Genomic DNA, 23,716 nt, shown 5'->3' with positions numbered 1-23,716 from the left:
CCTGGGCAGATGGAAGAGGATCAAAGATGTCATCAAGGTTTCAAAGTGAGGAAATGTGTGACAGCAGTGACATTAACAGAAAGAGAAAAGGCAGAAGGAATAGTAGATAAGGGAAGATAGTGAGTTTAATACTAGCATTTTGGTTTTAAGATGTCTGATATCAGCTAGGGAGATCCAGTAGGCATTTGGAATAGAACACTGAAGATTAGGAAAAAGGAGTTAGACCCAAATTTGAAGTTCTCTGCCTATGGCCATAGCTGAAACCAGTGGTGAATGAGGATGCTTAGAGAATACGTATAATTACAAAAGAAAATATCAGGGAAGAGAATGGTGGAGACATCAACATCTACCATCAGAGGGAAGAACAGGAACACCTGAAAGAAGCTGAGAAAACGCCGTCAGATATGTACCCCAGGTAACGATTTCAAATATATTATGAATGTCTAAGGTAGATGGTTTCAAATTGGATGGGGTAAAAAACAAATGAGATATTAGAGAAGGAACATGAAATGTAAGGACTGGGCAGAAAAAACTGGACTTTGCCATCAGAGAGCCATTCCTATTCTCTAGTAGGGATTATTTGGGCACTGTGGGGCCAGACCCAACTATGACAATTTGAGTGGGTTAGGGAGTAAAAATGTGGTAGCATTGGGTATTTTTCAGTCTTTCAAAAAGCTTGGTGACTAAAGGAAGGATATGGTGAAGTGGTGGCTTCAGGGGAAGGAATTATTAAAAGAAGATTCTTTAGGTTCCAGGACATTAAGAAATTACAAAACACATCAAATACTGTAATTAAAATTACCATTCCAAAGAAAATCTTGCTATATTAAAAATTCTTATTATGTCCCAGATAACATCATGCTTTCTTCAAAAATACCAGACACCAAAAATGTCAACACAACAAAAGAATTAGTGAAGTCACTTGGAATAGGATGTGAGTTTTTACTAAATTAAAGTATACTTCAGGGGGAACAAAAGACTTGGAAATCAGAGAAAGGTGCAAAGCTCAGTACACTATGTGTATCAAATATGTCAAATAATAACGGAAAATAGAAATTTACCTTCTGCCAGTCGCTGCTTCCATCCTTGAGCTGCATATGCAAAGAATTCATTATTTAGAGCTGAAGTACTGAGGCGTAAAATTCCATCACTTCCCATCTAGGAAATAAGCCGACAAAAACAAGATTCCATCAAGAATAATTTAAAGCAAAAGTATGCAGTAAAGAAGCGAAAACTGAGTGGGGGTGCCCGTGAGAGAGCAAGTGCAGGTAGGCGGAAGGAAGGAAGGAATCCACCAAAAGACGAATCTCCAAGTACGAAAACTGCATTGTTTACAATGACTATTATAATGACAAAATATATTGATTAAAAAAAAACCCTTTATTACCATTATTAGTGGTGAGTATAACAAATCTAAAAAGTTTTATATCTTTATCATTTTACTTAATGGTATCAAATTAAAAATCAACATATGTTTACATCTTTAGATTAAGTTTTTAAAATTAAATTTTCTAAAATTTGTGAAAGCTAAAGAAATCCAGTCTGATCACTTGGATTCTTTTACTGTCTGAAGTTTAGGCAACAAAAAGTCATGAAACATATTAAAACAAATACAGCCACACTGTCACACATATCCTCCTTCTACTCTACTCATCTCTTTGGATGCACACAAAAAACAGGTATACAGCAAAGTTTAAAATATGTGCAACTATATGCTCCTAACCTTTTTCCCCAAACATACTATTCTTTTTGATTTATATATAGAAAAGATTCAGGACTGGCCCAGTGGCGTAGCGGTTAAGTGCACGCGCTCCGTTGCTAGTGGCCTGGGTTTGGATCCCAGGCTCACACCGATGTACTGCTTGTCAGGCCATGCTGTGGCGGCGTCCCACATAAAGTGGAGGAAGATGGGCATGGATGTTAGCCTAGAGCTAGTCGTCTTCAGCAAAAACAGGAGGATTGGCACGGATGTTAGCTCAGAGCTGATCTTTCTCACCAAAAAAAAAAAAAAAAAATTAAAATTAGAAAAGATTCAGATAAGCATCATCAAACTGGATGCTTTTAACTTTCCAATTATTTACTGCATCTTCTATGTGCATATATTCTGCTTGCTGACATAGGGGACAAAAAGAATTAGTGTCACCCTTGACTGGCTTCTTATGTAGTTGAGGAGTGAAGATAAAAGTTAAACAATGCCAAGTATTAGGTGAATGGGAATTAAGAAGTGCAAAAAATAAAAGCTAGGGGAAGCTATGTGGGTAGACATGAGTGGTTAGAAAGAACTTGACGCCAGAGGCGGAACTGGTGCAGGGTCTTGAGAGACTAACAGGATTTGGACAGAATAGTCTCAGAGACAAAGCATATAGCATACCGTCAGAGAGCTTTATTGTAGAGGCAGGACATCATAAACAGTGAGTAACTGGACCATTTATGAAGGTGTGAGGATGTTTTAGCTTGCTACTCAAAGACCTGGCAAATGTAGCTCCAATTATATTTTCAAAGATTTCCTCTTACTCCTGCGTACATACTTCATATATCCTGAGCTCTAATTAGCCACTGTTACCTGAAAACACACTCAGAAATTTCTTATCCCTATGTTTTTGTTTGTTTGTTGTCTTCTCTACACTCCATCTTCACCCACTGAAATACTATCCCTCTTTTAAAATTTAACACAAATAATGCCTTCATGAATGTGTCAGCTAAACCATCATTCAAGAGAAAAGGAGAATACTGAATCCAAAAAGCAAATTTTATACTTACTACTCTAAACTGGATAATGGCCAATCAAATCCAGAAAAGAGAGACATCGTGAATAAATGTGAGATATGTTGAATGCTACCATCATGACATCTATAGAGAAGCCATAAATTTGAGATCCTGAATTTCTTCATTTAAGAAGATACTGATAACCACACTAAAATATTCAATATACTTGGAAAATTTTAGGTAAGACTTCATTGATTGATTCATTGATTCACTGTTTACTTACAGTTATTTCATCTTTATTCAACAGATACTTATTAAGCCACTCATATGAACCTATGTGCTTGGCACTTCTACAGGTGCTGGCAATACAGTGACAATAAAGAAAAAGACCCCACCCTTGTATTCCGAATATATTCTACATTTAGCAGATGCTTCTGGTCTTTGTATGTCTCTTCCCCCCGTGTGAGTTCAGCATAGCTGTAATGTACAGTTACATCACCATGCCAGTATCCCACATCACAGTCTTTCCACAGCCCCAAGATGTGAGTAGATAAATGTCCCAGCCTTCTCATCTTTTAATTGGAAAATTCTAGGATATTATCCTCTGGAATGCAGTATATGCACTGAACCAAGGGATGCTGTTTGGTACTGTGTCCCCAAAAGCTAGAATACACAAGTCTGGGAACCAAGGGGTGGAATGAACGAACCTTTTCACCATCATTCATAGGGAACCACTTGCAGACTGTGTCCTTCCTGCCCCCACAGCTCTAGACTATGTGGGATTAGAAGTCCAAGTTACCAGGGATGAATCATTTCTACTAAGACAGGGTTTCTCAACCTTGGTACCATTGTCATTTAGGTCCAGATATGTCTTTATTGTGGGAGCATATCCTGTGCGTTGGAGGATGTTTAGCAGCATCCCTGGCCTCTACCTACTAGACACCAGTAGCAACCTCTCTCTAAGATGTGACAATTAAAAATGTCTCCAAACATTACCAACTGTCCCTTAGAGGAAAACCATCTCTGGTTGAGAACCATCGCACTAGTGGACATGGTAAGGGCTCCACTGTAGCTCAAGCTCTGCTTGGTTACTTCATGACTCTCATGCTGGCAGCTCACCAGGCAAAGAGAAGAGCTACTGGACAGGTGAGATAAACAGCCCTCACCATTATGAGGAAAGAAGACTGCTGCTATAGAGTGGGGTCGAGAGGAGGATGTTGGAAATGCTGGAGAGTCACTGGGATCTCTCTTGGTGCTTCCATGCCTGGTGGTAACAGTGAACATGGAGTACAGCAATGACAGCCTGAGAGGGCAAGGCAGTCATGGGATGACAGTCTGGGCCATTTCATCAGGCAAACTAGCAGAAGTGCTGGCTGAAGGTGAGGACAATCAGAAATGGGTGTCAGAGAAGGGAGATGATGAACTTCAATCACAGCCTTAAGATCAGCTTGAGACTAGTGGAGCCTGCAGCCGGTCCACTAACCCCCTGGTCATAAGTCTTGCCCTTTTTTGTTTTTTACTTTTCAAAATATCATGACCAGCCACTCCTTATAGAATTAGTGACAGAGTGGACATAACATGAAGCACAACAAGATCTGAGTGATACAGAGGTAGACAGTACCAGACATTTACAATGCTCCATTCCATAACATCTAGCCTGTGTGAGTACAGAGCAGCTGGGGTAAACAGTTCAACGCACTTGTCCCACCCCAGCCTATAAAACTCAAGGACCTTCTCTGAAGCAGGAAGTCCTTTGAGATAGGATGCAGATGCAGCCAGGAAATGCATAGAATGGCCCTGGGGGCAACTCACAATCCATGGGAGACAAGAGTCTGTGGTAAAAGGTCCTGCTCTCCTGTTGTCCTTCTGGTGGACAATTTTGTGGCTCATTCTAGGCATTTTCTAAGATGGTCCTGAGTGGAATTGAGCCCCTTTTGTTCAGAGGGTTTCTCCTCTCCTTGTCTTGTGCTATCTAATCCCTGGCTTCTGCTTCCAAACTACCTGTACTCAAGTTCTTGTTCCAGACTCCACTTTGGGAGGGAAGTGGCAGGGAGGATCCCAAGTAAGACACCAAAGCTAAGAAGTTTGGGCTTCATCCTCTACATGGGTGGCCCAGTGAATGCACCAGAAGGTAAACCTGAGGCCTGAGGCAGGGCTTGAATCAGCATGAGGTCCCAGGTTAGTGGTCTCCAGGTCCAAGTTTCCCCCTCAATTTATCCCTGCATATTTATTACCTTTTCCAATGTGTGTCCCCATGGGGAAAGGTGGGAAGCACTGCTCTGGGTAATGGGAAACTACTGAAAAGGTTTAAGCCTGGGAAAATCCTAAAAAGATTTGTGCTTAAAAAGATGACTTTACTAGCTGTGAAAAGGAAAGAATGGAGAGGAACACACAGATCCAAAGACATTGCTAGCAGGATATTGGAATACTTCCATAGAAGATGATAAAAAAGGCAAATCTGAGAATGCTCAGGACTGGATGAAGGGCTTCAGGACTGAGGGGGTAAAGGCACTGGAAGAGACAATGAACATGGAGACAATGAGCATGCTCAGGATGATTCTGGGAGACGGGGTGGATAAAAAAGGCAGCCGAGCTTGAGTACAAGTCTTCAAGGACTGTTATCAAGAAGGTCTAGCAAAGACAATGAGGATGAGGAGAAGACAGTCCATCTGAATGACACGCCTCTAAGAAGTCTGAAATATTCTGCAAATATTGACCTGAATATCTATCCTTGTGGTTTGGAAGTCGTGAGAAAAGCAACTCCACTTAGGAAGACTAAAAGGGAAGAGATATTCTTATTGCATAGATTTTAAATAGGACTAGTAGGTGGAAGGCAAGTTTCCTGGAGAGGTAAAGGAATTTGTTTGCTATGAAGTGCATTTATAGAAGGCACAATGGAAAAGGTTAGAATTTTTCTATGTTTGAGGACATGCATGGTGCCTTATGCTCTTCTGTAGTCCATGAAATGCTTTGGTATATTGCAGGTACTCAATAAATGTTTATTACACTGTCCCTGCTTTGCGTAGTGAACGATTTAAAATTTAACTCTGGTAGCTGACATGCAGGATTTTTGTTTCGTGTATTCTGCCAGGCCAGGGGCATGATTAGTTATTAATTGAAATCTCAGCATAATTTTAGGACACAAAGAAATACCAGATCCCGATTAGCTCTGACAGAGTCTCAAGACTTCACCTCATGAAAATGCAAGGCAGGGTGAAATAAACACATTCAAGAATATGGAAGCTAGCCCTGGAGGAAAATGTTTTTCTTTTAAAACAGAAAAATAATATTAACTGCCAGATTTCCAGTCTGTACGAGACAGCATAATTAAACACTAGGGTTAAATTAGACTAAGGAAATATGTGCCAATAAAACTTTTAAAGTACACTATTTATTTTATGGCCTTTAAGAAATACTGTCCAAAAGACATAACATTTTAATGAGCTAAAACAATAAACATTTCTGAAAGGTTTATTTATTTATTTATTGCTGAGCTATCAATTCTTGTTTTTCTGATTACCCACAATAGAAATGTTCATTCTAAAAACTCCCCTAACTCTCTTATAATGAAGTGTCTACATAAGCTATTGATAAGTTATGCTTCCTTTTTAATTAAGAAGAAAAAAACTCTCATCATACTAATTGTTACAAAGGAAAACAAATATTAGCAAAGGGAAACTTATTCATATAGAGATCCTTTACAAAGGTTTCCACTCTTTATTAGTGGGTATATCATTTGCCTTTGGTATCGATTATATTAACAAACATTTTATGGGACAGATGTCAGTGAAATTCAAAGTGTTAAAATGCTGTTGCGGGGAGAGAAGTCAAGATGGCGGCGTAGGCAGACTCTGAACTCACCTCCTCCCGCAGACACAGCCAATTTACAACGACTCGTGGAAAAATTACCCCTGAGACAGAACTGAAAACTGGGTAAGAGGAACTCCTGCAATAACGGACAATCCTAATTGAGGTGGAAGAGGCAGAAACTCCCTTCTGGAGAGAAAAAACGCCGCCTTCACAAGCCGCAGCGCCTCACGGCCACCCGGGAGCAGCTCACAGGTACGCAGCCTCCCTGGAGGCGCGGGGCCCTGAGCCGGGAGCGCCCCCGCTGTGGGCATTTTGTGGACCCAGCACAATCGAGACTAGTGGCATAATATCTGACTTTGCCTGCTACTAAAACATTGGGGAGCACCCCCAGAAAAGCTGGTTCACAAAGAAAGTAAAACCGGCTCTTAAAGGGCCCGCGCGCAAACTCACCCGTTTCAGAAAGCATCCTAAAATCACCAGAAAGAAAGGTGCACAGTGCTTTGGTGACAAGAGACTCACCTAATAGGCCCTGAGTGCATCTTGGTGAGAGGTGAGACCTCTCCAGGGACTGGGACATTGGCAGCGGCCATTGTTGTGGCCTGGTGTGGGCGTGCTGACACAGACGACATTGGACTTCTCCCCGGGGCTGGCTAGCCCAGGTCTGCCCCACCCACTAGAGCACCAATTGAATCCAGCTCAGCCAGGGCAGGCAGGCCACCCTAGAGATTGGCCCCACCCAACAACAAGCCCTCAGGCAACTTGTGGGCCTGCATAGATTGGTGACTGGATTCTCTGCGGGGTAGCAACTGAGCCATGCACAAGGAGCGGGTGGAGAGTGTGGGGCAGTGGTGGAGTGTGTAGGGCTCCCGCCATGGAGAGACTGGGTCCACTTCGGGAGGTTGGGACACACACACGGGGCAGGACTGTGTTGACTGTGTGTGTGGACCTGTGGGCGGCAGGGCTTGTCAGCTGCAGAAGACTTGTGCTTCTCAAAGACCCACATAGGAGGTTTGCCCCACCTTCCAAAGCCTGAAACAATTGGGTGTTCCTGTGCCTGAGGCCAGCCCCACCCAGCTGCAATCCTCAGAGAGCTAACAAGAGACCTAAAGGCTGGAGGCTTATAGCAATTGTAAGGGCCTGAACCTAACAACCTGCCACCCTGGGAGCCTACTCACTTAAAAAAAATACTGCAACACAAATGTGGTATTAGAACTTGCAGCCAACTGTGCTGGGGCTCCCCACATCTGATAAAGAGACTGAAGGGCCCACAACAACTACAAACAGCTGAGCATTACAACAGCTGACCAGGAGCATAACTTGGCCTACTTGGACGCATACAGGGAGAGCAAACAGGGCACAACAGAAGGACACACGTAGCCCACACAGGGGTCACGCCTGGAACACTGAGAACTGAGGGAAGCACACTGCAGGACTTCTAAGGCATCACTTGTATAAGGTCACCTATCCAAAAGCAGGAGACGTAGCTGACCTACCTAATACGTAAAGACAAGCACAGGGAAAGAGGCAAAATGAGGAGGCAAAGGAATACATTCCAAGTAAGGGAACAGGACAAAACTCCAGAAAAGGAACTAAGTGAAACAGAAATGAGCAACCTACCCGACAGGGAGTTCAAACTAAGAGTGTTAAGGATGCTCACTGATCTGGGGAGAAGAATAGATGAACTCAGTGAGAATGTCAACAAAGAAATGGAAGATATAAAAAAGAACCAATCAGAAATGAAGAATACGATACTGGAAATGAAAAATTCACTAGAGGGACTCAAAAGCAGAGTAGAGGATACAGAAGAATGGATCTGCGAGCTGGACGAAAGACTAGAATAACTTACCCAAGGTGAACAGGTAAAACAGAAAAGAATTAAAAAGAGTGAGGACAGTCTAAGGGACCTCTGGGACAACATCAAGCACACTAACATCCGTGTTATAGGTGTCCCGGAAGGAGAAGAGCGAGACAAAGGGGCAGAGAATCTATTTCAAGAAATAATAGATGAAAACTTCCCTAACCTAAGGAAGGAAGCAGACATCCATGTACAGGAAGCACAGAGAGCCCCAAACAAGATAAACCCAAAGAGGCCCACACCAAGACACATCATAATCAAAATGTCTAGAATTAAAGATAAAGAGAAAATCCTAAAAGCTGCCAGAGAAAGACAAGTTACATACAAAGGAAACCCCATAAGGCTATCAGCTGACTTCTCAGCAGAAACCTTACAGGCTAGAAGAGAGTGGCAAGATATATTTCAAGTGCTAAAAGGAAAAAACTTACAGCTAAGAATACGCTACCCAGCAAGATTATCATTCAAAATGGAAGGAGAGATCAAAAATTTCCCAGACAAGCAAAAATTAAAGGAGCTTGTCACCGAGAAACCAGTACTACAAGAAATGTTAAAGGGACTGATTTAAGGGGAAAAGAGAAGACCACAAATAGGAAAAATTATCTATTTCCACGATAAGAGGGCAATGGATACAAATGCACAAAAAAGAGGTTAGATATGATATCAAAAACATAAAATGAGGGAGGAGGAGAGTTAAAGAGTAGAGCTTTCAGACAGAGGTCAAACTAAAGAGACCATCAATTCTGTATAGAAGGAGAAAGGAATAGAGAAGGACTACTAAAACACTGAGAAAAAAAGTTAAAAAATGGCAGTAAGTACATACTTATCAATAGCTACTTTACTTTAAACGTCAATGGACTAAATGCCCCAATTAAAAGGCATAGGGTGGCTGATTGGATAAAACACCAAGACCCATATATATGCTGCATACAAGAGACACACTTCAGACCTAAAGACACTCACAAACTGAAAGTGAAGGGATGGAAAAAGATACTCCATGCAAATGGCAATGAAAAGAAAACTGGGGTAGCAGTACTCATATCAGACAAAATAAACTTTAAAACAAAAACTGTAAAAAGAGACAAAGAAGGGCATTACATAATGATCAAGGGAACAATCCAACAAGAGGATATAACACTTGTAAATATCCACGCACCCAATGTAGGGGCACCTAAATATATAAAGCAATTATTAACAGACACAAAAAGAGAAATAGACAGTAACACAATAATAGTAGGGGACTTTAACACTCCACTTACACCAATGGATAGATCATCCAAACAGAAGATCAATCAGGAAACACTGGCCTTAAATGACACACTAGAACAGATGGACCTAGTAGATATATACAGAGCATTCCATCCAAAAACCAAAGAATACATGTTCTTTTCAAATGCACATGGAACATTCTGCAGGACTGTTCACATATTAGGCCACAAAACGAGTCTCCATAAATTTAAGAAGATTGAAATAATACCAAGCATCTTTTCTGACCACAACGGTATGAAACTGGAAATCAACTATAGGAAGGAAATCAGAAAACCCACAAATACGTAGAGATTAAACAAAATGCTACTGAACAATGACTGGGTCAACGAAGAAATCAAAAAAGAAATCAAAAAATACCTGGAGACAAATGAAAATGAAAATACGACATGCCAGAATTTATGGGATACAGCAAAAGCAGTTCTAAGAGGGAAGTATATAGCGATACAGGCCTATCACAACAAACAAGAAAAATCTCAAATAAACAATCTAACAATGCACCTAAAGGAACTGGAAAAAGAAGAACAAACAAAGCCCAAAATCAGTAGAAGAAGGGAAATAATAAAAATCAGAGCAGAAATAAATGAAATAGAGACTAAAAAACAATAGAAAAAATTAATAAAACCAAGAGCTGGTTCTTTGAAAAGGTCAACAAAATTGACAAACCTTTAGCTAGAATCACCAAGAAAAAAAGAGAGAAGGCACAAATAAGTAAAATCAGAAATGAAAGAGGAGAAATTACAACAGATGCCTCAGAAATACTAAAGATTATAAGAGAATACTATGAGAAGCTATATGCCAAGCAATTCGACAATCTGGAAGAAATGGATAAATTCTTAGAATCATACAACTTTCCAAAACTGGATCAAGAAGAAGTAGAGAATTTGAATAGACCAATCACCAATAAGGAGATCGAAACAGTAATCACAAACCTCCCCAAAAATAAAAGTCCAGGACCAGACTGCTTCCCTGGTGAATTCTACCAAACATTCAAAGAACACTTAATACCTATCCTTCTCAAACTCTTACAAAAAATTGAGGAGGGGGGGAAGCTCCCTAACTCATTCAATGAAGCTGACATTACCCTGATACCGAAACCAGACAAGGACAACACAAAAAAAAGAAAATTACAGGCCAATATCACTGATGAACATCGATGCAAAAATCCTTAACAAAATACTAGCAAATCGCATACAACAATATGTTAAAAAGATTATACACCATGATCAAGTGGGATTTATTCCAGGGATGCAGGGATGGTTTAACATTCACAAATCAATCAACGTGATACACCACATTAATAAAATGAAGAACAAAAATCACATGATCATCTCAATAGATGCAGAGAAAGCATTTGACAAGATACAGCATCCATTTATGATAAAAACTCTGAATAAATTGGGTATAGAAGGAAAGTACCTCAACATAATAAAGACCATATACGACAAACCCACAGCTAATATCACCCTCAATGGTGAAAAACTGAAAGCTATCCCTCTAAGAACAGGAACCAGACAAGGATGCCCACTCTCCCCACTCCTATTTAACATAGTACTGGAAGTCCTAGACAGAGCAATCAGGCAAGAGAAAGAAATAAAAGGGATCCAAATTGGAAAGGAAGAAGTCAAACTCTCACTATTTGCAGATGACATGATTTTATATATAGAAAACCCTAAAGAATCCACCAGAAAACTTTTAGAAGTAATAAACGAATATGGTAAAATTGCAGGATACAAAATCAACACACAAAAATCAGTTGCATTTCTATACACTAACAACTAAGTAGCAGAAAGAGAAATTAAGAATACCATCCCATTTACAATTGCAACAAAAAGAATAAAATACCTAGGAAGAAACTTAACCAAAGAGGTGAAAGATCTGTACACGGAAAACTATAAAACATTGCTGAAAGAAAACTGAAGACACAAAGAAATGGGAAGATATTCCATGCTCTTGGATTGGAAGAATTAACATAGTTAAGATGTCCATGCTTCCTAAAGCAATCTATACACTGAATGTAATTCCTATCAAAGTTTCAACAACATTTTTCACAGAAATAGAACAAAGAATCCTAAAATTTATATGGAACAACAAAAGACCCCGAATAGCTAAAGCAATCCTGAGAAAAAAGAACAAAGCTGGAGGTATCACACTCCCTGATTTCAAAATATACTACAAAGCTATAGTAACCAAAACAGCATGGTACTGGCACAAAAACAGACACACAGATCAATGGAATAGAATCGAAAGCCCAGAAATAAACCCACACATCTATGGACAGCTAATCTTCGACAGAGGAGCCAAGAACATACAATGGAGAAAAGACAGTCTCTTCAACAAATGCTGTTGGGAAAACTGGACAGCCACATGCAAAAAAATGAAAGTAGACCCTTACCTTACACCATACACAAAAACTAACTCCAAATGGATTAAAGACTTGAATGTAAGACCTGAAACTATGAAACTTCTAGAAAAAATCATAGGCAGTACACTCTTCGACATCGGTCTTAGCAACATATTTTCAAGCACCATGTCTGACCGCGCAAGAGAAACAATAGAAAAAATAAACAAATGGGACTACATCAAACTAAAAAGCTTCTGCAAAGCAAACGAAACCATCAACAAAACAAAAAGACAACCTAACAATTGGGAGAAGATATTTGCAAACCATACATCTGATAAGGGGTTAATCTCCAAAATATATAAAGAACTCATGCATCTCAACAACAAAATAACTACCAACCCAATTAAAAAATGGGCAAAAGACCTGAACAGACATTTCTCCAAAGAAGATATACAGATGGCCAACAGACACATGAAAAGATGTTCGAAATCATTAACTATCAGGGAAATGCAAATCAAAACGACAATGAGATATCACCTCATGCCTGTCAGAATGGCTATAATTAACAAGATAGGAAACAACATGTGTTGGAGAGGATGTGGAGAGAAGGGGACTCTCATACACTGCTGGTGGGAGTGCAAACTGGTGCAGCCACTATGGAAAACAGTATGCAGATTCCTCAAAAAATCAAGGATAGAACTACCATATGATCCAGCTATTCCACTGTTGGGTATTTATCCAAAGAAAGTGAAAACACCAATTTGTAAAGATACACGCACTCCTGTGTTCATTGCAGCGTTATTCACAATAGCCAAGACTTGGAAGCAACCTAAGTGCCCATCAAGGGACGAATGGATAAAGAAGATGTGGTATATATACACCATGGAATACTACTCAGCCATAAGAAACAATGACATCCAGCCATTTGTGACAACATGGATGGACATTGAGGGTATTATGCAAAGTGAAATAAGTCAGAGGGAGAAGGTCAAATACCGTATGATTTCCTTCATTAAGTAGTAGATAATAACAACAATAAACAAACACATAGAGACAAAAAAAATGCTGTTGCTACTTGTACGTCATCCAATGTTTGCGGATCGATGAATGTTAATTCTGTACAAGAATATATCTATGTTTAATAACAATCCTTTAAACCTCCAATATATTCTTCATCACTTTGTTCTTTTTTTGGGTTTCTTATAAGTGATTCAGAATGCGTGGTATGTGGGCTGTCTAGAGAAATAGTGAGAAATGTGCTGGAGAGTTAGGAGGCGGCTTAATACTAAAGGATACCTAGATATACTAAGTAATTTGGACTTGATTCTCCAGACAATGAGGGGTCATTCAAAGTGAAGCCAACACGCGATGCAAAGGTTCATGCTGACTGTGTGCGGGTAAGCAGCCTGCTGATTTAGACAGGGCCTCTCTAACGCTCACTATTGCTAAGCGACATTCGAGCAGACACCCGAAAGAAGTGAGGAAGCAGCCAGGCAGCCATCGGAGGAAGAGTGTGTGCGAAGTGAAGGGACGTAAATGCAGGCCCTCAGGTGGGGCTTGCAAGGAGACCCGAAGAGGTGGAGAGACATTGGAGAGTGAGAGAAACAGGAGCTGAAGGGACAGGATCATGCTGGGCCTTGCAACCCACTGCAAAGACTGGTTTTTTCCCCTGAGTGAGCTGGAAATCCTTTGGGAGATTTTGGCTTGAGGAATGAAGAGATCTGACACTTCAAATGGATAGCTCTGACTGCTATGTTTAGAAAAGACTTTAGAATAGTGCTTCTAATAGCAACATAAATGTGAGCCACACATGTGACTTTAATTTTTCTAGTAATCTCATTGAAAAAGTAAAAAGAAACATGTAAAATCAAATCTATTAACATATTTTATTTATTCCAACCTATCCAAAATGTTGTTTCAACATATAATCAATATGAAATATTGTTGAAATATTTTTCATTCTCTTTGTATTCTAATTCTTCAATACCCTGTGTGTATTTTTATAACATATCTCAATTCAGATCAGTCATATAACTGTTGTTCAACAGCCACAGGCGGCTAGAGGCTACAATATCGGACAGCACAGTTTTAGAAGACAAAGACTTAGCAGGGACACAAGTATGTAGTTATATGCAATAATCCAGGAAAAAGATGAGAGTAGCCTGAACTAGGGTGACAGAAGTAGAAGTGGTGAAAAATGGTTGGGTTCTGATTACATTCTGAAGGTTGAGCCAACAGGACTTGATAATGGATTGGATGTATGGTATGAGAGAAAGAGGGCAGGGAAGGACAACACCAAAGACTTTTGGCCTTGACAATTAAAATTATGAAATTGCTATTTATTAAAATGGAGAAGACTATGGGAGAAGGAGGCTTGGTCTTGAAGAACCAATTAATTAAGGTTGAGATACTGATTATAATTCCAAGAAGATGTCTTAGATATATCATTCTGCATATAGTGTAGAGGATGCCCTGGACATAGGCAAGACTAAAGACAAAGACTCGTCAAGAAGTAGCAACGGAAGGCCAAGGAATAAACGATGAAAAGTCTTAAGATTGTTCAGGCAGTGGGAGTAAAGAGGAGGGAGCATATTTAAGAAAGGTATAGCACCAGAACTGATGGGGCTGAGTGAGCATGTGTGTAGGTGGTCAATGAGACAAAGGGGTGAAAGATGATTCCCAGGAATAATGTTGGGATCATTGGGTAGATGCTGGTAGCAGACATTAGGACAGGAAAAGGCATAAAGAAGAGCTGCATTTTGGACAAAGAAATGATGGGTTTTGCTTTGGATATGCTGACATGAGGATATCTTGAAAGCACCCAAGTAAAGATGGCTAATCAATAACCGAGACTACGGCAAGAAGCTCAGCACTGAGGGAGGAATCAAACACAGAAAACTAGGAATTGTTAGCAAAAAAGTACAGTTGAAAATATGGATATGGATGAGAAGATGGCTCAAAGCAGAGCGCTGAGAAACAATCGACACAGAAGGAATGGGCAGAAAAAACAGATCCTCTGATGAAGACTGAGAAAAGGTAGTCAGAGGTAGGAAGAAAATCAGAGCAAGCAGCATCACAGATGCAAGGGAAGAAACTATTTCAAGAAGATGATCTGTATTACGTGTGCTAATATCTACCAAGCCATGTAGAATTATTCAGGTCAATATTGTGTGCAGCACACTAGGTTAGCTATTGTATCCAATAAACACAATCAATAGAGTCTTTAGGGCAAAGACAACCTAGGCAGTGAGATACCATCCAGTAGTCTAATGCAATAGCAAAAGAGTAATGACAGATAAACTGTTAATCACTGACCCTCCTGTACCCTGATCAAGCATCCAGTGTCCTTGTATTCTATACTCCAGTAAGACTGAAAGTCCGGGTATTCATTCTCTCTAAAGAGTAATTTTTCATTTTTTACCTTACCATTAAGTATGATACAGATGGCTCAGGAGACTCTATCAGTATGCTCAAGTTTTACCCATAAAGGAAAATATAATTCTTTAAGCATAAAGTTAGGCACAAAAATGAAACAGGGCTGCTGAGAGAGACAATATCAGTAAGAAAGATAGGACCAACAATATACTAAAGACAATTTGGCCAGTAGGTTTTGAATGCTGTTTCCAAATTGCATTAAGACAATATTTCTGAACTGTGCTTTGCAAAACAGGAATTATAATAGGTAATTTTAATTTTAATGGGTAATCCATCTAAAAGGAAATTGATTCCACCATCCAATAAATATAGCCTGTATTTACTAAATATGATTAAATGGTTTTCTTTGCTGTAAGTATTCTCTAATATGCTAAAATTTATTTTAAACCCCTAAGAATATATCTATCATGCAGTATTTCCCAAACTTTTTAATCTTGTAATCCTGTCACAGAACAATTATCAATATCTCATGGAACAAGTGTTCTCCAGAATACAATTTGGGAAATGATGCATTAAGAGTTGTGAGAGTATCATTGTCAGAAGTCGTCAAATGAGATAAACCTAGCACAATGAATTTGCACACACTAGATACTAAATCCAGGTTGAACGAACGGACAAAAATTTCTCTCAGATTTGGACGTGGGATAATTTTCAGTACTTACAAGAATCAAACATACAAAATAAATAAAATAGTGAAAATCTATAAAAGGTGATGTAATAAGCTTCAGTCTACAAGCTGAAACACCCTTAAGTTCATAGTCCACTGCAGGAAACAATTATTTGACATTCCTTTTTAAAAAATATATCAAAATATAAATATGTGTAACAACTTTTCTTAAAAAAATACAGGTTGTCCTTATAAAGTTGTAACCAAGATCATTTGGAATTATATAGAGGTAAAAGAAAAAAAACGTTATACCATTTCCATCATCCCTCCACCTAACTAAAAAAAAATATGGATGGAATTAAGCTAAAGTAAACAAAAGGGAAATCTTGCAGAGAAAATATTACCAAAAAAATCAACCTTTAGATGGAAAAGTGGAAGGCTGCTTGTGTCATCACAGTTATGATAGGGCTTTAAAATTGATTTTATAATAAAAGCTCTTCTGAGCTGATCTGATTCCTTTGCTTCCTATTACTTGCTGTTCTGGGGATCACTGCTAAGCACTAGGGCAGAAATCACAACGTATGACCTTCAGCATGGAAGGGTTTGGGAGATGGAAGGTGCACCACACTCAGCATGATGTCAGGTGTAATTCTTAACTAGAAGGAAGTCCTTCAGGCAAAGGAGGGGTCAGGAGAAGTACACAGCAACATGTAACTATTAAAAGAGATTTTTGTGTATATAAATTGCAAAGGGCTTTGAAAACTAAAGATGATTATAAGATGGCATGATAACTAGTCTTGTGGGAATTGATTGTTGCCTTCTCACTAAAAACACATATACATACATATTTATGTGTGTGTGTGTATATAATCCCTATCTACATCTACCTATACATACATATATGTGTGTGTGCCTGCATACATATACATACACACACGCACCCATACACATATATAGTCTTCTTCCTCTGGAAACATAGTTTATAAGCAATCCAACCACTTGGCTAAGAACAGCCTCCTTTAGAATGGAATCTCTTGCATGTTCCAAGAGAACCATTCTTCCTTCCACCAGATGACTCTGCCCAAGCCTCCAGGTCTGCAGAGAAGATGTTCAATCAGAGGTTGGGGAAGCCATCCCCTATAGCAAGACTTGTTGGCAAGAAATTTCTCAGGCCCTAATTAATGGGAAAAAGAAATTCCCTGGTAATAAGAGAAAAAGACATATTTTCTCATAACTGCTGCTATGAATTTCAGCATATACAATTGGGAAAACCATGTTTGAGGGATATATTAGAAACACATGAAAAAAGAAAGAGAACCTTGACATCAATTCTTAAAAAGTTTCAATTATCACATTTCAATTATTATACTTGGAATTTCCCTTAATCTTCTACACATTATTATTAAAAACAAAATTCATTTTTTAATGATATTATTCTACGCTTTTACATTCTGCCACCTTTCCTAAGAATTACCCTGTTTCAAATTTCAAAGGGAAGAATCTCTATTCAAAGTGCTATAATGTCTCAACGCTTCAGCAGCCTGCTCAGAAGAGATATAGCCTGTGGTGAAATAGGTGAGAATAAATGAAACAAAGACATTTAAAGGCAAAAGAAAAGTCATTGACAGATCAAGCTTTAATCAACTTTTCAAAATTAGAGGAGTATGTTTTGATGTTTATGGTTCATCTCTTTTATTAAACTTTGTGGACAACTCCTGGCCACACATTGGGACAATCTGTTAGGCCTTGATGAGAAGCGATGTTTTTTTGATCCAAATGCAGACAAACAAAACTTGAACAAGTTTTAACAAATAGGAGAATATATAGGAGTATATCTTAAAAGACAATCTCATATAATTGCGTTTTCATAAATGTTCTCTCTGTGGGAAGAAAATAAAAAAGCAAACTTCCAACGTACTCAACCATGAAACAGAATACTAATGCTTTATTTAGTGGAAATCAAGCTCATGTTCTTGTGTAGATAAAATAAGGTTATGTTACAATGTAGTGAGAATCAATGAATCACTGTTTCCACTTGTAATACACTGAACAGCTTTTGTTTAAATGACTATCCATTAGTCACTCATTTCTTTAACAAACATTTCAAAAGCATCTACTACATGCCAGGAACTGTGAAATGGACAGACAGCTTCTGCTGCCACAAGAGCCACAGGATGGAAAAGGGTAACGTTCATTATAATAGCGTGCTAAATGCCCAGAGAAGGAAAAGGTGCTATTACAACCCTCAGGCCTGGGTACCCAGGATGCCTTTAGTTCCCCCTTTGTAGTCTGTTAATAATATCTATGACTGAAGATACCTCTCTCTTCCTCTCCCCAGTTTAACAATGATCCCAATCCACTTGTTGTTCAATAACTATAATAATAACTATCATTAATATGGTATCTACAACAATCACGACGGTAGGTAAGTGGTGAAGCAGAATTTGACCCTCCAAAATGATACTTTTTCCATTATACTACATGGCTTCCTTTAATTAACACACAGGCATTCATTCTTCCACTCAAAACCTTTATGTGCTAAGAATACAACACTAAACAAAAAAGACATGGTCCCTGTCCTATAAAGTTGTAATGACGAATTGTGTCAAGGCCCCAAAGGAAAAGTAACAAGTACAATGAGAGAGTGTTCCAGGTGCATGTGTGTGCAGGAAGGACTCTCTGAAGTATTAATTTCTAGGCAGAGATATATGTGAAGGATCGGGAGGAATGAGCCCTGGGGAGAGTAAAGGAGGAGAAGGCATCAAACTCTGAAAAGGGAGGTGAAGAACCCTGTTATGAAGGGAAATGGAGCCCGAGTGTATGGTAGCTGAAGGAACATGTCGCATCAAGATTGGTTATTTTTGCCTGTCTATTTATTTTTTGGACGGATGGATATTCTTAGATGGAAGGATCCACTTCTCCATGTTTCAGTTTCATCATTTGTAAACTAAGAACAAACTACTTACTTCATAGAGTTTTTGTGAGGATTACATCAATATGTAAAATAATTCAAATAGGGGCCAGCCCGGTGGCACAAGTGGTTGGGTGCACGCGCTCTGCTGCGGCAGCCCGGGGTTCGCCGGGTCCGATCCCGGGCGCGCACTGACGCACCACTTGTCAAGCCATGCTGTGGCGGCGTCTCATATAAAGTGGAGGAAGATGGGCATGGATGTTAGCCCAGGGCCAGTCTTCCTCAGCAAAAAAAAAAAAAAAGAAAAGAAAAGAAAAGGAGGAGGATTGGCAGATGTTAGCTCAGGGCTGATCTTCCTCACAAAAAAATAAAATAAAATAAATAAAATACTTTGAATAGTGCTGGTTTAGGGAAAGATCTCAAGAAGTTTAGCTATGATAATAGTTATTTTTACTTGGCAGGGGTTGTGACAGACATACCCTAGGGTACCCCCAATGAGTCACACCTTTCTACAGTGCCCTCTCCTTGAGTATGAGAAGAAGCTGTGACTTGCTTCTAGCCAATAGAAAACGGGAAAGGTGAAGGACTGTCCGTCTCTCAATTACATTATGCAACATAAGACTCCATCTTAACCAGTAGAGGCAGAAACTCTCTCCTGCTAGCCTTGAAGAAGCAAAGAATCACGCTGTGAACTGCCTACGGAGAGAGGTGGCCTCTAAGAGCTGAAGGCTTCAACCCTACAGCTGTGAAGACCTGAATTCTGCCAGCAACCTGAATGAGCTGGGAAGAGGATCCCAGGTGACCAACGAGAATGCAGCTAGCCAAGACCCTGAATCTTTAGCCTGGTAAGACTCCAAACAAAGAAATCGGCTAGACTCCTAACCCATGGAAACTGTGAGATAATAATGTGCTATTTTAAGCTGCTAAATTTGTGGTAATTTGTTACACAGCACAGAGAACTAATATAGGGGAAGTGAAGAAAACTCATTTGATTGCTTCTCCTTTGTTTATCAGCTGAGAGAGAAAATGATCTGTTGATGTGTGTGTGTGTGTGTGGGTATATCTGAGTCTATGGGATGGGGGAGAGAATACAGGACTCCAAGCAGTATTATCAAAGAAGATGGATTATCAAGAAAAAGAGCAGACTAATCTCCATGAGGGCAGGGATACCATGAGGGAGTAGGTGCTTAATAAATATTGTTAAGTGAACTAATTTTGTTGCAGTTTAGCTGTATCACTATTTGATGCATCTATGTAACCCTGGATCCAGTCTTTCGACGCCAGTACCCAAAAGATAATTTTGTTAGAGTATATACACAACTGATCTTATAAGGAACATACAAATAGCAGGAGATACTTTTAGTTACTGCCTTTGATGTAAGGTAACGAAGAGGAAAAAAAACAGACAATGGATTTGAGCTTTTACCTAGGGGTTATCAACCCCACAGTTATGATACTACAACATGATATTTCAAAATGTGAACAATGTATCTTTCCAATTAAATCAATCAGTTGTATAGAAACCAGAAAATGGAAGGAATACTCTTGTAGGATTTAAATTTTATGTATATCCTGGTTCCTCTAATATCCTCTAAGAAATTAAAACAAGCAAACAACTTTTGATATATGTAAGACATTCCCTGGTATTCTCCTTAGCTAAGTAACCCAGGATGTCACAGTGGAAAGAGGACTAGATTTAAAGTCAGAAAATCGGGCTGCTGATCCTGGATCTGCATTTTCTAACTGTCTGAAGATGCTCCAGTTTCTTAACAGCTTTGAGTCTCTGTTTGTCTCATTATTCAAAGGGGAAAAGCAAACATACTTGCAAAGCTGTTACATGCATTAGAAACAACAAATGTAAAGAACTCAACATACTACCTAGTGAGGAGGGAAATTTTAAAATATACTATGTATGAGGAGTGAAATTTTAAAAGATTAATATATAATAACACTAACCATTATTTATTGAGTATTTAGTTTGTGATCTTTTAAATCTTGGAATTCTCAAATGTGTCCTCATATGTAGTATCTTTTAAAATCAAAATTTAAAATAAAAAATATATTAAAAAATAAATTAAAAAAGTAAAATTTAAAATCCTCTTAAGTGTACAGCACCTGAACATAGATACCACGATATCTAAGAAGCAACCTCTGGAAGGGACTATCAGCTCGGAAACTAGGCATCACAGCTGGAGAGTCTAGCATACTGGGTAGGCTTTGCTGCCCTAGTGCTGGCTGGTCACCCAACCACCACTCTCCCCTTCTGAGAAATCAGCCCCTTAGCCTTAAGCAAAATCAGTCCTACTACCCAGGCCATAGCTGAATGGCTGAGAGATCAGTGCCAGAGACAAAGCTGTCACAGAGAGACATTCTATGACTTAAGATAATCAACTAATCACCTCCTCTCTGTCTCACGGAAAGAAATAAGATCTGAAATACCATAAGAGATATCTTGAGAGGAACAGATACCCCACAATCATTTATCAAAAGAACAGAGAGGGCAGTGCATGTTTTCCTCCTCCTTCTCTGTAATTACTTAAAGTTTGCTTTTTTTTTTTCCCGCAGATCTCTATTTCTTGCAACCTGAGTAAGGCTAAACGAATACAACTAGAAAGTATTACACTGAGTAATCTATTAAACATTTTTCACTTTGAAGAGAGTGTTCAGCTCATTGGAGAAAGAAATTCCATTTGCAAAGAAAGCCAAAGACCATGAAAAAAGTTGGACTGCAACACAAATTAATAACAAGCCAGCAATTCAACTTATAGCACACTATGAGGGTAGAGTTTCATATGGACAAGACTCCAAATCAACATGTAAATTTTCATAGCAAAATGCCAGACATGCCACCTAAATCATGCTGACACCAAGCACCAAGAAGAAAACTCTACAACACAAACTCTCCTTTTGTTAGTAACAGAGAATGCCTATCCATCACCTCATATTTGAAATACTTCTGTCACAGATCAGTGACATGCCCAACTTTCATTCCTTTACTTCCTTATTTCCCCAAATACCTTCTTTCTATAGTAACCCATGAGATGTTCCTAGGGAAATAAAAGATTTTTGACCAATTAAATTTGAGAAACATTGTTTACAAAGAGTTCAGCAATTTTCATTGTTTACAAAGAGTTCAGCAATTTTCATCATTACAAAGTTGGAGACTTTACTATGCAAATGAGTGCAGCATTTCTCAAACTCCTGAAAGCTCAGAGCACTGCTTTCCACAGACTGTTTTGTGGGACTGATGGTCTACAGATGTGTTCACTATAGGAAATGTTGCCTTACATTATTTAAAGTATAGCCAGTCAGAGCAATAGAGAATTACAGAGCTAAACTCTGTTACTCTATCCCTGAATTGACACATCACTATAAATTCTAATTTAATGAACTCTCAACCTGTCATCAAAGGCGAGGATAAGAAATGGCCTTTTTGAGAAACCTCCATACTGTTTTCCATAGTGGCTGCACCAGTTTGCATTGCCACCAGCAGTGTATGAGCGTTCCCTTTTACCATACAATCCAGCTATCCCACTACTGGGTATTTATCCAAAGAATTTGAAATCAACAATTCAAAGAGACTTATGCACCCCTATGTTCACTGCAGCATTATTCACAATAGCCAAGCCGTGGAAGCAAGCCAAGTGCCCATTAACTGATGAATGGATAAAGAAGATGTGGTACATATATACAGTGGAATACTACTCCGCTGAAAAAAAAAAATGACAAAATGGTCCCATTTGCAACAACATGGATGGACCTTAAGGGTATGATGTTAAACGAAATAAGCTAGACAGAGAAAGACAAACACCACATGATTTCACTCATATGTGGAAGATAAACAAACACATGGCTAAAGAGAACAGATGAATGGTTACAAGAAGGGAAGGAGGTTAGAGGGTGGGCGAAAGGGATAAAGGGGCACATATGTATGGTGACAGATAAAAATTAGACTATTGGTGAACACGATGCAGCCTACACAGAAATTGATAAATAATAATGTACACCTGAAATTACACAATGTTATAAACCATTATGACCTCAATAAAATAATCAAAAAAAAAAAAGAAATGGCCTTTGTGAACCATGTCCTTGGCACTCTTACAAAATTGCCATTGAAATATTATTCAAATGCTGTTTACATGCCAACCAATGATTCCATTTTTAAAGAAATAAGGTCTATATGATTATTTTTGTTTGTCTTTTGCCTTTGATATAAGCAATCTTTGAAGTAAGTGGTGTTCTCAAACGCAGGGCCCTCACTCAGGGGGGCTTCACATTCTATCGCCTTTCTCTTCATTAGCTGCCACGTGTCACTTTACCTATATCTCAGAAGTTTCATTTTTAATCATATGTATCCCAATACTTTTTAAATGTAAGGATATTATAAAAAGTAAAACCAGTTTTAACACCCCTGGTTTTTCTGTAAATATTTTATAAATATGGAAAAAAATTATCCTTTCTAAAACTAAAGATAAAAATAGAAACATCATTGCTAATGACAATATTACTTACACAAAGATGATGTTTCAGGCATTAATCACACGTATTTTTGATAATTACAAGTCTGCACTGGGTCCACTCCCTACCCAAATCACCCTTCCTCTAGTTACTGTGGCTTGAGGGATAAAAGAGGCTAAATTGAATGTGATAAAATGTCTAAGTGACATTTAAAAAGGCTAATATGACAAGAAAGAGATAATACTGGGGTAGAATGTCTAGGCCTTGAGTTTTTTAATATGCTAATGTACACAGCCAACCTGTACATGCCAGATTGGTCTTAGA

At 38.9% G+C, this 23,716-nt stretch overlaps 1 protein-coding gene across 3 annotated transcripts in view; it reads right to left on the bottom strand.

The window, feature by feature from the left end:
* ASXL3 (ASXL transcriptional regulator 3) overlaps positions 1-23,716 on the bottom strand; it is a 185,328-nt gene that overhangs the window by 17,957 nt on the left and 143,655 nt on the right. For 2 of the 3 annotated variants that reach the window (XM_058556962.1, XM_058556964.1), the window contains one exon: positions 1,062-1,158. In XM_058556962.1, coding sequence (XP_058412945.1) covers positions 1,062-1,158 — 97 coding nt within the window. Of the gene's footprint in view, positions 1-1,061; positions 1,159-7,035; positions 7,143-23,716 lie in introns of those variants that run through there. The other variant, XM_058556963.1, reaches the window with a different exon arrangement.

Source organism: Diceros bicornis, chromosome 16, assembly GCF_020826845.1.
Source record: "Diceros bicornis minor isolate mBicDic1 chromosome 16, mDicBic1.mat.cur, whole genome shotgun sequence".
Classification (NCBI taxonomy): domain Eukaryota; kingdom Metazoa; phylum Chordata; class Mammalia; order Perissodactyla; family Rhinocerotidae; genus Diceros; species Diceros bicornis.
Note: the sequence above shows the minus strand (reverse complement) of the source record. Positions and strands in the feature narration are given on the sequence as shown.